This window comes from Callospermophilus lateralis, chromosome 4 (genome assembly GCF_048772815.1).
Source record: "Callospermophilus lateralis isolate mCalLat2 chromosome 4, mCalLat2.hap1, whole genome shotgun sequence".
NCBI classification, from domain to species: Eukaryota; Metazoa; Chordata; class Mammalia; order Rodentia; family Sciuridae; genus Callospermophilus; species Callospermophilus lateralis.
This window is the reverse complement of record NC_135308.1, coordinates 75,723,003-75,737,129: the sequence shown is the minus strand read 5'-3', so window position 1 is coordinate 75,737,129 and position 14,127 is coordinate 75,723,003. Positions and strand designations below refer to the sequence as shown.

Sequence of the window (14,127 nt, the reverse complement as noted above, 5' to 3'; positions counted from 1 at the left end):
CATTGGGCACAGTGGTACACTCTTATAATCCTTGTGACTCAGATTCTGAGACAGGACTGCAAATTGAAGGACCGACTCAGCAACTTAGTGAGACTGTCTCAAAATAAAATATAAAAAGGACTGAATGTATAGCTTGGTGGTAGAACATCCCAGGGTTCAATCCTCAGGACCACTCATGCACACACCTCCCCCCCCCACACACACACACATACACACACACAAGAAACCTTGGTGACTTTTTTCCTCTTCTGCCCAGTTGCCAAGATAAAAACAAAACAGAAGGATAGCTATCTTCTTCTAAACCACAAGTTTATCTTTTATTTACTTTTGATGCAGGGATCTTTTTTTTTTTTTTTTTTTTTTTTTAATGCTGGGGATTGAACCCAGTGTCTCAAACATGCTAAGCAGGTGCTCTATTGCTGAGTACTCCAGTCCAAGGATTTCTTTAGACTATCTGCCCTAGACTCTATCTTGTATATACCACACTTGGTGAAGCCTGCATAGGAAAATTTGGGATCAATGATCAAGCTTATTTATTTGCTGTACTGAAGACTGAGCCCTAGGATTGCTCTGTGGCTGAGCTACATCCCTAGTTCCCCTTTTTTCTTTTAATTTTTAAAAAATTTTTAAAAATTTAATTGATTTTATTTTTTAAATACATGACAGAAGAATGCATCACAATTCTTATTACACATAGAGCACAATTTTTCATATTTCTATATATAAAGTATGTTCACTCCAATTCAGATCTTCATACATGTACTTTGTTTTTTTTTTTTTTTCAGAGAATTTTTTAAATATTTATTTATTTATTTTTTATTTTTTGGTGGATACAACATCTTTGTTTGTATGTTGTGCTGAGGATCGAAACCGGGCCGCACGCATGGCAGGCGAGCGCGCTATCGCTTGAGCCACATCCCTAGCCCCCTCCATACATGTACTTTGGATAATATGTCCATCACATTCCACCATCATTGCTAATCGTCTGCCCCCTTCCTTTCCCTCCCATGCTTCTGCCCTATCTAGAGTTCCTCTATTCCTCCCATGCTCCCCATCCCTACTCCATTATGAGTCAGTCACCTTAGAGAAAACTTTCAGCATTTGGTTTTTAGGGATTGGCTAACTTAACATTATCTTCTCCAACTCCATCCATTTACCTGCAAATGCCATGATTTTATTCTTTTTTACTGCTGAGTAATATTCCACTGTGTGTATATATCACATTTTCTTTATCCATTTCATTTCTCTACTGAAGGGCATCTAGGTTGGTTCCACAGTTTAACTATTGTGAATTGTGCTGCTATAAACATAAACATTGATGTGGCTGTGTCCCTGTAGTATGCTGTTTTTAAGTCCTTTGGGTAGAAACTGGGGAGAGGGATAGCTGGGTCAAACGGTGGTTCCATTCTCAGTTTTCCAAGGAATCTCCATACTGCTTTCCAAATTGGCTGTACCAGTCTGCATTCCCACCAGCAATGTATGAGTGTGCCTTTTCCCCCACATCCTCGCCAACACTTATTGTTGTCTTCATAATAGGCCTGGAGTGAGATAATATCTTAGAGTAGTTTTGATTTGCATTTCTCTAATTGCTAGAGATGATGAATATTTTTTTCATATATTTGTTAATTGATTGTATATTCTCTTCTGAGAAGTGTTTGTTCAGGTCCTTCACCCACTTATCAATTGGGTTATTTGTTTTTTTCTTTGGTGTTTGGCTTTTTGAGTTCTTTATATACCCTAGAGATTAGTGCTGTATCTGATGTGTGAGGGGTAAAAATTTGCTCCCAAGATGTAGGCTCTCTATTCACCTCACAGATTGTTTCTTTTGCTGAGAAGAATCCATTCCATTTACTGATACTTCATTTTAATTTTTGCGCCAAGGAGTCTTAAGAAAGTTGGGTCCTAATCCCACATAATGGAGATTAGAGCCTACTTTTTCTTCTATTAGAGGCAGAGTCTCTGATTTAATTCCTAGGTCCTTGATCCACTTTGAGTTGAGTTTTGTGCATGGTGAGAGATAGGGGTTTAATTTCATTTTGTTGCATATGGATTTCCACTTTTCCCAACACCATTTGTTGAAGATGCTATCTTTTCTCCAGTGCATGTTTTTGGCACCTTTGTCTAATATAATTGTAATTTTGTAGGTTAATGTCTGTGTCCTCTATTCTGTACCATTGGTCTACCAATCTGTTTTGGTGTCAATACCATGCTGTTTTTCTTACTATTGCTCTATAGTATAGTTTAAGTAAGGTCTGGTATAGTGATGCCACCTGCTTCACTCTTCCTGCTAGGAATTGCTTTAGCTATTCTGGGTCTCTTATTTTTCCAGATGAATTTCATGATTGCTTTTTCTATTTCTAAAGGAATGTCATTGGGATTTTGATCAGAATTGCATTAAATCTGTATAGTGCTTTTGGTAGTATGGTCATTTTGATAATATTAATTCTGCCTATCCAAGAGCAAGGAAGACCTTTCCATCTTCTAAGGTCTTCTTTAGAATCATATGATCATCTCAATAGATGCAGAAAAAACATTTGACAAAATACAGCGCCCCTTAATGTTCAAAACACTTGGGGCTGGGGATGTGGCTCAAGCGGTAGCGCGCTTGCCTGGCCTGCGAGCGACCCGGGTTTGATCCTCAGCACCACATACAAACAAAGATGTTGTGTTCACCGAAAACTAAAAAATAAATATTAAAATGATTCTCTCTCTCTTAAAAAAAAAAACAACACTACAGTGCTCGCTTCGGCAGCACATATACTAAAATTGGAACGATACAGAGAAGATTAGCATGGCCCCTGCGCAAGGATGACACACAAATTCGTGAAGCGTTCCATATTTTTGAATTGTAATGTAAAAAAATTATGAATGTAATGCACTATACTATTGTCATGTATGTAAGAAATAATAAAAAAATAAAAAATAAAACAAAACAAACAAACAAAAAACACTAGAAAAACTAGGGATGACAGGAACATATCTCAACATCGTAAAGGCTATCTACGCTAAGCCCCAGGTCAACATCACTCTAAATGGAGAAAAATTAAAATCATTCCCTCTAAAAACTGGAACAAGGCAGGGATGCCCTCTTTCACCACTTCTATTTAACATAGTTTTTGAAACACTGGCTAATTAGACAGATGAAAGAAATTAAAGGGATACTTATGGGAAAATAAATTAGCACTATTTTCTGATATGATTCTATACCTAGAAGACCCAAAGAGCTCCACCAGAAAACTTCTAGAAGTAATGAGTTCAGCAAAGGAGCAGGATATATAAAATCAACACCCATAAATCAAAGGCATTTCTGTATATCAGTAACAAATCCTCTGAGGGAAATGAGGAAAACTATATCCCATTTACAATAGCCTCAAAAAAAAAAAAAAAAAAGACTTGGGAATCAACAAAAGAGGTGAAAAATCTATACAATGAAAACTATAGGGCTGGGGATGTGGCTCAAGCGGTAACGCACTGACCTGGCATGCACAGGGTGCTGGGTTCTATCCTCAGCACCACATAAAAATAAAATAAAGATGTTGTGTCCACTGAAAACTGAAAAATAAATATTAAAATATTCTCTTAAAAAAAAAACTATAGAACCCTAAAGAAATCAAAGACCTTAGAAGATGGAAAGATCTACTCAGTTCCTTTTTATTTTTATGTGGTGCTGAGGATCGAACCCAGGGCCTTATCCCAGCCTCTAATTCTGTTATTTTGAGACAAGATTTTGATAAATTGTCTGAGCTGGCATTGAAGTTGAGATCCTCCTGCCTCAGCCTCTGGAGTTGCTGGGATTACAGGTGTGCTGTTATCTAGTCCTGTCTATAAATTTGTTTTTCACTCACTGATGTGGTAAATCAAAATTGAAAAGGTAACAGGAACTTTGACCTGGAGGGCTTGTGTGATCCACTATGGGGCTTTAATTTTTATTGTAATTTATTGGAAGTGACTGGATTTTAAATAGGATAGTGACTTATGGATCACCTGAGAGAAGTGTAGGATGAATTTTTGAGTGCAAAGACTGGAGGAAGAAAGTAGAAGCATGAGAAAAGCAGAAGCCAACAGATAATTTTCACTGAAGAAAGCAACTTAATTTATTGAGTATAAAAAGTAATGCAGGGAAGCTTTTTAAATTTAAGCTGCATAATAAACAAGTATGGCTATTTTCATATATGATATTCAAAGAAACTAGCTCAAGTCACAACAGGTACCCAGTAAGCAAAGCCAGGATTTAAAGCTAACTTTATTGTTATAGTTAGAACAACAACAACAAAAAATGAGCTTGTGATGTCATATGTACATTCAGAATTTTTATTTCAAAACAAAGAACCACAATAACATTAATAGAAAATCCATATGGAAATATTCACAACCTGGTCATTGAAAAGTGGGAGAAGTTCTACGCTGCTTAACTGCCAACTCACTGAGGAGCCAGAAGAGGTAAAGTCAGGTAAGTCCCCTTTTCCAACAAAGCATTGCTCCATAGCTATGTGAGTTTTCTTCTAAAGGCTCAATGACCAGAGGGAATGATGAGAACTGAAGAGTAAAATACTGTTATATGCAAGGGTTTGGCTAAAGGGTCTGACATGAGTAAGCACCAAAGAGGGAAGGGAGATCAGGCAACCTATGAAAAAGGGAAGAGGCTGAGTGTCATCAGGGCCAATCTCCACTTACAAATGTACTGGGGAATTTGGAGATGATTGTGGAGGTGTCCAGGACCTCTATGGGGCAGGAGTAAATCTCACCATCTCTAACCCTCTGAAACACTCCAGTCTTCCTTTGTTTCTTCTAAGAGAATGCCTCCTTCTTCCCATATCCAACATCTCCAAGAGCCACATGCCCTGATCTTACACTCTTTCCTATTCCCATTGTCCCTCCCATCTGTAGTAAGGCTGAACCCTCCTCCACCCTCAACCTCAAGATGTAGAAGCTCTCCCCAACTCCAATAGGGAAAGGTAGCCAGATGAACCAGAAATCTAAAGTTCCACCCAGCAGAGGCAGTGTTACCTATGTACATAGGGATGAATTTTAATACAGTCGATCCAAAAGAAGACTATAGGAACAAAGGAACAATAAACTACTTTCAACCAGAGCAAAGTGACAGTGCACATACATTCATATTCTCTCAAGTGTGGGCTACACTGTACATTTACTCATACTATTTCAAATGTGTCTATCAGAAAGATTCAAGTCCCCTAAGGGTACCTGATATAGTATCAGGGTAACATGGTAATAAGGATAATTTTGACACGTAACAGACACAGACAGGCATGCCATGACCTTAGAGCAAAAATACTAAAACTAGATAATTGTTTTAAAAAATTAAAAATAAAAAACCCTCTCCCAGAGCTGAGGTTACAAATTCCAATTTAGCTATAAACATTTTCCTTTGAATCCCTTTAAAACAAGTTAAAACATATAATCTTAAAGAACAAAGTGAAGAAATACCGAACACCTAAGCAGTAACCAATTTTTTTGTTTGTTTGTTTCTCATTTGGAGGGCTCTGCCACCAGATAGGTGATGGAATTACTTAAAGCATATGAGTCCACTATCAGGGGAAGGAGTTGTTTGGACTAGGAAGGCTTTCTGCAAATAAACATCCTTCCCTTCTCTGGACTCCATCCAAAATTAAAACCCATCAACCGCCATTAACTATAACACCCATCTTAATAAACATTAGATTTCAAGTAATACTATAAACTATAATCTTAAAGAAAAATCCCAAAGGAAACCAGTAGCTTTTCTATACAGGCACATGACTGAGAAATCAAACTAAATTTCTGTCTGAAACACATTGTCGTTAGGCAACATGCAGATTTCAGGCACCATATCACATACCCTCCACCAACAGATAGTTCTTCCTCAATTCTTCCTTCTTGTTGTACCTCTCCAGTATCAAATCGTCTTTGCCCTAGAACCTCTTTAAACACCTCTCTCTAACCTTTATTTCCTTATATTTTCATTATTTGGTAAAATTACTTTACACTTAAAAAAAATAAATATTTATGCAATAAAACCAGAAGATAAAATAAATAAAACTCAAGTTACTTTGCTGTGCAGAGCTGTGTGAAAGTGAGGAAGGTGCTCTTATTTAATTTCCCATAACCCTCCACACTATGTATATCTGCTTCCTGACAAGTATGAGGTTGGGGGAACTGCACCCTAACTCTTTACTCCCCTATGTGCCCCAGTGAGGCAATTAGAACCTAAGGGAAGAAGAGCTGGCAACGTTGTCATATGCCAAGCAGCCAATCCCTCCTGAAATAAAGAAGGTCGGTTCACTTGGTCTCTCCTAAACAGGAGAGAATGTTCAAGAAATTAAATATTTAAAAAGCATTGAAGATCTGACTAACCCCAACACTGGGTTCATCTGAGTGTTCAGAAGTGTGTGGGATGAGAAGGGAATCAAGTAGCAGCATTCGGAAGCAGTCCTGGGTTCATCCTGATGAAGTCTCTCTCTCTATTCAGGGAGAGGTTGCTTTCCATGTTGGGAGAGAGGTGGAAGGAGGTCTGACTAGACATTGGTGGTGTTCTCCTTAGCAGGCTGGCTGCTGTTCATCTCCCCCACAGAGCCTTTCCCAGCTCTATTATTGGACTCATTACCATGCCCTTCAAAGGCCCTTGTGATATCCTCAAAAGTCCTGCCTCTAGTCTCAGGGACTTTGAAGAAGGTGAAGATCAGGAAGATAATGAGGAAAGTGGCGAAGATAAGAAAAACATAGGCTCCCAAATAGGCCTAGAAAAAGGGAAAAAAAAAAAAAAAAGGTTCACGTAAAAATCTGGTCACTGATGATTTCCTTCACAGCTATGTCTCTAATAGGCCTCAAGCCCCTCTATATTTAATGGTTAATTTAATGCAAGGTTTCTTCAGAGATTCCTTCACAATGCCATTGCTAACTTCCTATGTTTCTCTGCAATTTTTTATTTTCATTTTCTATTCACTAAAGTTAGCTGCTTTCCAATACCTGCAAACCATTTGATTTATTTGAACCTGGGGTTCTTTACCCCTGAGCTACACCACTAGCTCTTTTTATTTTTTGAGACAAGGTCTTACTAAATTAATTGCCCAGGCAGGTCTTTCTATCCTGTCTCAGCCTCCAGAGATTCTGGGATTATAGGTGTGTGTACTGCTGAGGTTGGCCTCCTACTAAGCATTTTAAAATCATGAAGTCATTAATGCAAATTAAAATTATGAATTAAGAATGGATTTGGAATCCTTTGAGGCTCAGTATCATTCTGATTTTAGGCAAACAAACATCATCTCAGAATAGTAGTCTTTAAAAATTTCCATATTAAGCCTGAAATTGGAGGCCAGCCTCGGCAGTTTAGTGAGACCCTATCTCAAAATAAACAAAAGGGGCCAAGGATGTAGTTTAGTGGTAGAGTGTCCCTGGGATCAATCCCTAGTACTCCAAAAACAAAGTTCCCAGTTTTGCCCTCCTGCTTTAATCTTTTCTGTTATTTATTTTTCTATTTTTCATGAAAATGAGAAAAAACTGATTTAAAGCACTTGAGATCTAATCCTTCACAGGTCAGTAATAATTATTAAGATGTAACTTAAACATATTGACCTAAGTGGGTTGGTTAAGACAAGCTGTTTTGTTTGAATTTACTTACTGCAGCTGAGGGAAAGAGCAGTCCAACCAAAAAGTTGGAGGTCCAGTTAGAACAACCAGCCACTGCCATGGCCGCTGGGCGTGGTCCCTGTTCAAAGAGTTCAGCCACAATAAACCATGGAATAGGGCCTGGTCCAATCTCAAAGAAGGCCACATAGATCAAGATAGCTGTGATACAGACAAAGCTCATTGCATTATAGTTATCCTGTAAGAGGAAGAAATGGAAGAAATTTGATATTAAAGAAGTGTGATCCAGGGGTCTAGTTTCACTTAGATGAGAGCTGATTAAATGGCAAGTTCCTTCTATCCTGTGGTACAGTGCAATTACTGGATTTGGAATCCAGAACCTTAGGTTTCTGAAATTTCAATTCTGTGATCTCACTTATAAGCCATATCTTACACAGGTTAAGGATAATATTAGGTTAAATGCTCTGATGATCTTAAACACTCTGGGTTATCTTGCACCTCTTAAATTTGACTTTATCAATGAACTTCAACCTCAACAACCCATCCCTTGCAGGGGAGTCAAATGTAACCTCCATACCATTCCCCTTTACTTCACTCAAAGAACACTCACCTTCAATAACAAAGAAATAGTCATGATGATGGAACATACAGCCATTCCTCCAAGGCCTATCATATGTAAAGTCCTTCTTCCTGCCCTTTCCACCAGAAACAGCTGAAAGAAGAACATAACATGAAACTTCTGGTTTCCATTTCATGAAAACCCAGTTAAGAGCTACTAGAAATCTGCCTTACCAACAGCAGGATATTTGCTATAGCCACAACTATCTTTCTCCAGTTGCATATATAATCCTTCTACCTCCCCCTTTCCTGTCATTCCATCTTTGCTTGAAGAGTGAAGACGACTACAATATTCTTTTTCCCAAAGAGGAATGCAACAAAAGACAGCTAACTGATGGTATGGTGGTTGAAGGACACGCAATTCGTCTTTGAACAGATTTCCTCTTTTCGTCCCCCCTTCAAAATCATCCAAGTGTTCAACTTACAGAAACTACAGTGAAAATAGTATTAACAACACCGGCTCCAATGGTAGCATATATTGGCTCATCAACACCTGCTTCCTTAAAGATTCCTGTTGAGTAATAGAACACCTAAAAACAAACAAAAGACATACCTTTGATATGATTATGTGTAACAGTTAAATACAACTCTCAAAAACTAAACTCAGGGTCCCAGGAGGTAAGATGTCTTTTCTAGAGTCTTTGTGCACAGTATTCTTCTGCAAATGAATTGTCTTCTCTATCTTATTCCATTCTCTTAATTCTGCTCCATTCCAGCTACTCATTTGAATTTTTCTTCTAATGCTCATTCCCATTGATCCTTTTATTATTCATTATTTCACTTTATTAATTCATATAAAGATTTAAGTCCTACTAAGAACTTTAATGGACTCTTCCCCAAACTCAAGATATTGATATGAACATTGAGAGTCTTACTTTGACAGTGAAGAAACTGAAAAACCTTAGCTTTATCATATAATAAGCAGTGTTAGAATGGATTTCCTAGACCTCAGTACTTTCCAAGGAAAGGAATTAATACCAGCTATTAATTTTATTTACTTTACACTATGAAATAAAATTATTCTTTTTTGTACTTTTGTTTTTGTGGTGCTGGGGACCAAACCCAGGGCCTTTTACACACTAGGCAAGCACTCTACCACTGGGGTACACCCCCAACCTCAGTATTATTTGTTGGGCATTAGGCTAAAATGTAGGGTTGTTCTCAGACTGTATGGTAACAAGGTAACATCTAGATCCCTCAGGTCCAGCTCTGGAGTTCATGACTTCACCCAGAGTATTTGCTGCTATAGCAACATTCCCCAGTCTTTTGGATATATCTCTTTACACTGGAATTTATCTTCAAAAAACAACTCTTCAAATCTCTAGTATCTAACGTGGAGAGTATACATATTTATATCTTCTAAAATAAAATTACAAATTAGGCATGGTAGCACATTCCTGAAATCCCACTGATTCTGGTAGCTGAGGCAGTAGGATCACAAGTTCAAGGCCTGCTGGGTAACTTGGAGAGACCCTGTCTCAATCCCCAGTACAAAGAAACAAACAAAAACCCAAACAAACTAATGTACATACATATCTCAAACAAATTTCTTATAGTAAGGTTACTTTGCTGTCTAGTACAATTAAGCTAAGTATGCTAAATCCTACATCCTCATCTAAAAAAGCAGTTTACTATTAGGTAAAGACTGTCCTATCTTACCCATCTGCCTTTAAGGGAAGTTAGAAAACAAGTGATTTCCAAGCCTGTTCTGTATCGTTTACTTTCTAGAGAAAAGAATTTCCAGGCTGTTTACATGATATTGATTCAGTGGCTCAGGATTCCCACCCTATAACTCTAATGCAGACAGTTTTGGGTTAGACTATTCCAATTGCAAAATCTAGTCCCTGACTAAATTGGGAGCCATCTTAGTTCAATAATAAACTTACACACCATTTCCTGAAGTGGAACAAGTCTCTCCTACAGAGTGCTCCTGTCATTTGCTGTTTTTCTGATCCTGTTTTGCAGAGCAGGGACTAGGGTGAGGCAGCAAGGGAGGCACATTGAGTGTTATTCTTTATTTCCAGGGCTGGGCTTGTTTGTACCTAAGGGCCTCAATTCACTTCCAGTCCTGCTGCTTTGAAAGCCTTGGGAACATATTTTATTCTAGTAATATAGCCGATCATCATTTTGAAATGAGGAAATTTCAGACTGCGAGGCTTTTTCTAACTGTTTCCTCCTAGATTCTGATAAAAAGAGTCTCACAAGAAGTACTACTGCTATTATTATATCCCTTTTATATTTTTGAGCCTGGGTCCTGCTACAATGCCCAGGCTGGCCTCAAGTGATTCTCTTGTCTCAATCTCCCATGCATCTGGGACTACATGCACACACTGTTTTGCCTGGCTCAGCATTGCTACTTTAAATATAAGTATCCAGGGCTGGGGTTGTAGAGTGCGTTTAGCATGCCCTAGAGTTTGATTCCCAGAACCCCAACTCGCAAAACACACCAAAATATCCTTCTATTTGTATGCTAGGAAGGAGAACAGATCCGAAACCAATTTCTTCCACCATCCCCAAGATGGGGGTCTCACTATGTTAAAATCCTCCCACCTCAGCTTCTGAAGTAGAAATTGGGATTACAGGTACCAAGATATTGAGTACCAAGTGTTTTGCAAAAAGACCTTTGTTAGAAAATTATTTGATCACATTGATCAAAGACTGATGGAATTGCAGGAATGAGTCAGAATTTAAAGAGATGGGCAAGAGTAATTTTCACATCCAAATATTTTATCTGCAAATGGACAGAAAGTATAGGAAAACATTCTCTTATCATAACCCATGCTCAAAAGCAGGAAGCTAATATTTGCATACTATACAAAGGCAACTTCTATTTTGCCATCCACTTTTAGCTATAAAAATCATTCTTCTGTAGTTAATTTCTGATTCTAGACTATAAAGTCCTGGGAAAAAAAGCCAAGGTGTATAAATTCTAGGATCTACTTAAGTTGTATAGTTTACATTATCAACATTATCTTTGATGACATCATAAGCTAGATCAGTTAAAGAAATAAAAAAATGAGTGGTCAAAGAAGATTAGGTTTGGGAATGTGGCTTAGTGGTATAGCATGTGCAAGGCCCAGCATCAAAAAGTTAGTAGGAAAAGATAAATATGTGATGCCAATATGGTGAAAAAATTTGGAAGAGGACAAATATTAATTCATTTCTAAGACTAAGGACAATAAAATTTTCATTCTATTTTCCTCCTTGTGAAATATAGATATAATTTTAAAAAACAAAAATAAAACTCAGTCAAAAACTAAATAATCAGTATTTTCTGAGTGCCTTAAGAACTACAATGTGTAACCGATGTGATTCTGAAATCTTTGTAATGTTTTGAATAACCAATAAAAAAATAAAATAAAATAAAATAAAAAAAAAAGAACTACATCTAAAACTACTCATTCCTTATTTTTTTTTAATATTTTTTAGTTGTAGATGGACATAATATCTTTATTTTATTCATTTTTTTAATGTGGTGCTAGGATCATACCCAGTGCCTCACTTGTGCTAGACAAGCGCTTTACCACTGAGCCACAACCCCAGCATTTTAATGTTTTTGAGGTGGGAGTCTTTCAATGCTGTTCACCAGGCATTCTTGAACTCCTGCATTCAAGCGATGCTCTCCAGAGTAGCTGGGAACACAGGATCATACCACCATGCCTGGCTGATCAGGTTTTAAGTGAAATACTGTAGGATTCCTTTGACCTAAAAGTAGATACTCACAGCATTGATCCCAGAGAGCTGCTGGGAGAGCTGGAGCACAATGGAAATGAGGAGGGGTTGTTGGTAGTTGGGTGACTTAAAGAGCTGCAGCACAGAGACTTGCTTTTCTTGTGACATTCTAACACTCTCTTCTTTCATTTCTAGGATATCCTGGTTCACATCTGGTGTGCCCCATAACCGTTGGAGGACTGGTAAAAAGAAAGAAATGAAAAGGATAAAGACATTGTGCTGCCCCCAATTCCTTTCACACAGCTAGGAAGAAGCCATTTCAAATGAAGGGACTGTTGTAGTTTGGATTTGGTGTGTCCCCCAGAGGCTCATGAGTCCCCAAGGAGCCATGTTCAAGTGATTAGCTCATAAAGGCTCTAACCTCAAAGGATTGATCAATTGGCGTATTTACAGCTAAATGGGCTAATAGGAGGTAGTGGGAACTGTACAAGGCAGGACCAAGTTAAAGGGAGTGTCATTCTTATTATGAGGTCTGAAAGATACTTACTCCTCTTAGCATTCTCCTCTTCTTTTCTATTAATGAGCAAGAATCTAGGACTTTCAGGGCAAAATGGAAGGGCTATACTTTGTAGGATAGCTGGAATAATTGTTAAGCCCAACAGCACAGGCCACAGATCTCCAGATCCCAGGATAAATTCCAGACCAAATATCTAGAAATCAAAGATAATATTATAAACCCCATACTTCCTAGGCCACAAGTTCATTTTTAAAAGTTTAAAAATCATCATTCTTTTAACACAGAAAAAAGATAAATTGTGTTTCTTACCCTTTTTTGTCCTGCTTGCTTCAAGAGCTACAATCTATGAGCTATAGTAACGTTAACTGAAACTATGTGTACACACACATACACCATATACAATTGAATGTGTGCCAGTCATCCTTTTGAGTTCTTAATCTATGTTACTTCATTCAATGAACATGAAACTAACACTCATTAAGTAAGAAATTATAGGGTACCTGAGCCACCAGAATCCCAATGACGATCCCCAGCTGGTTGAGAGTGCCAAAGGCACCCCGCAGAGCAGTAGGAGATACTTCTCCAATGTACATGGGCACAAAACCTGTACAGAGTCCACAGAAAAGTCCAATAATCAAGCGGCCCAGGATTAACATCTCAACGGACTCAGCAATCTTGCAGAACCCCATGAGGCAGCCACCAGCAACAGCCAACAGGTTGACTATAAGCATTGAATTGCGCCTATCAGGTGAACCAGAGACAAAAGTAAGGTTAGTAAAGTGAGAAGATCCTAATCTCTACTTTTCTTTCCTCAATGTTTTGCCCTTCTGCAGGCTCTTATTTTCTCCTGTGGCTTAAATTTTCTTTTCCATTTTCTATCCTTGGAACATTTCTAGTTGGAACAATGGTTTTTAAACTTCTTCATACATAAAACTCAAAGAACATTTAAGACTTTGTGCAAGTCCCAGCTGTAACCTAAGATCCTACCAAGCATCCTACCAAGCAGTTCTCAAAAAGTGATCTAACCAGCCAACAACAGTTAGAAATCTCCTAGAAATTAACTCTTCCACTTCATCTAGATTTAATCATTAGATCTGACTCTGGGGACATGTCCCAGCAGTGTTCTGAAAAGCCCTCCAGGTGATGTGAACTTTGAGAACAATTGCCCTTGGCCAGCAATTCTGACACAGCTGGTCTACCAACACACAGACATTTTTGGATCAGTGCTAATCATTTTATACCTTTATTTTATTTGATTGCTGGCGATCAAACTCAGGTCCTTTGGACATGTTAGGTAAATGCTACCTCTGAGCTATACCCTCAGCCCCATTAAATGATTTCTTTTCCTGTGCTGGGGATTGAACCTAGGGCCTCATGTATTTTAGGCAAGCACCCTACCACCAAGCTACATTCCCAGTTGCCATTAAGTGCTTTTTAATGCCTTTTATGCAATGTATAGATATCACCAATACTATAATGATAGCAAATTAATTCAGGCAAAAGTTTTTCTATATCACAGAAAATTATACTCAAAATAGTCTCTAGGCTATACTGTGGTAATGATATTAACAATTAATATTGAGAGTTGGCACAATGATCAATTTGAGGCCAACCTCTGCAACTCAGCACGATCCTGTCTCAAAAATAAAAAATAAAAAGGACTGGGAATGTAGCTCAGATAGTGGAGTCAACACCCTCTACCAAAACAGTAAAACAAAAATGAAGACTTAGGTAGC

The 14,127-nt window shown here is 38.0% G+C and overlaps 1 protein-coding gene and 1 non-coding gene across 4 annotated transcripts in view; one reads left to right on the top strand and one right to left on the bottom strand.

Moving 5' to 3' along the window:
- The first annotated feature begins 2,736 nt into the window (after window positions 1–2,736).
- LOC143398775 (U6 spliceosomal RNA) lies at window positions 2,737–2,843 on the top strand. Its single transcript, XR_013091359.1, has one exon. It is a non-coding gene; the product is annotated as a U6 spliceosomal RNA (small nuclear RNA).
- Window positions 2,844–4,120: 1,277 nt separating this feature from the next.
- Slc2a3 (solute carrier family 2 member 3) overlaps window positions 4,121–14,127 on the bottom strand; it is an 86,708-nt gene continuing 76,701 nt past the window's right edge. For all 3 annotated transcript variants that reach the window (XM_076852625.1, XM_076852624.1, XM_076852626.1), the window contains exons 5-11: window positions 12,892–13,132; window positions 12,422–12,584; window positions 11,926–12,113; window positions 8,628–8,732; window positions 8,195–8,296; window positions 7,619–7,822; window positions 4,121–6,737 (exon numbers count right to left, since the gene is read on the bottom strand). In XM_076852625.1, the coding sequence (XP_076708740.1) occupies window positions 6,516–6,737; window positions 7,619–7,822; window positions 8,195–8,296; window positions 8,628–8,732; window positions 11,926–12,113; window positions 12,422–12,584; window positions 12,892–13,132 (1,225 nt within the window). In that variant the 3' untranslated portion in view covers window positions 4,121–6,515. The remainder of the gene's footprint in view (window positions 6,738–7,618; window positions 7,823–8,194; window positions 8,297–8,627; window positions 8,733–11,925; window positions 12,114–12,421; window positions 12,585–12,891; window positions 13,133–14,127) is intronic.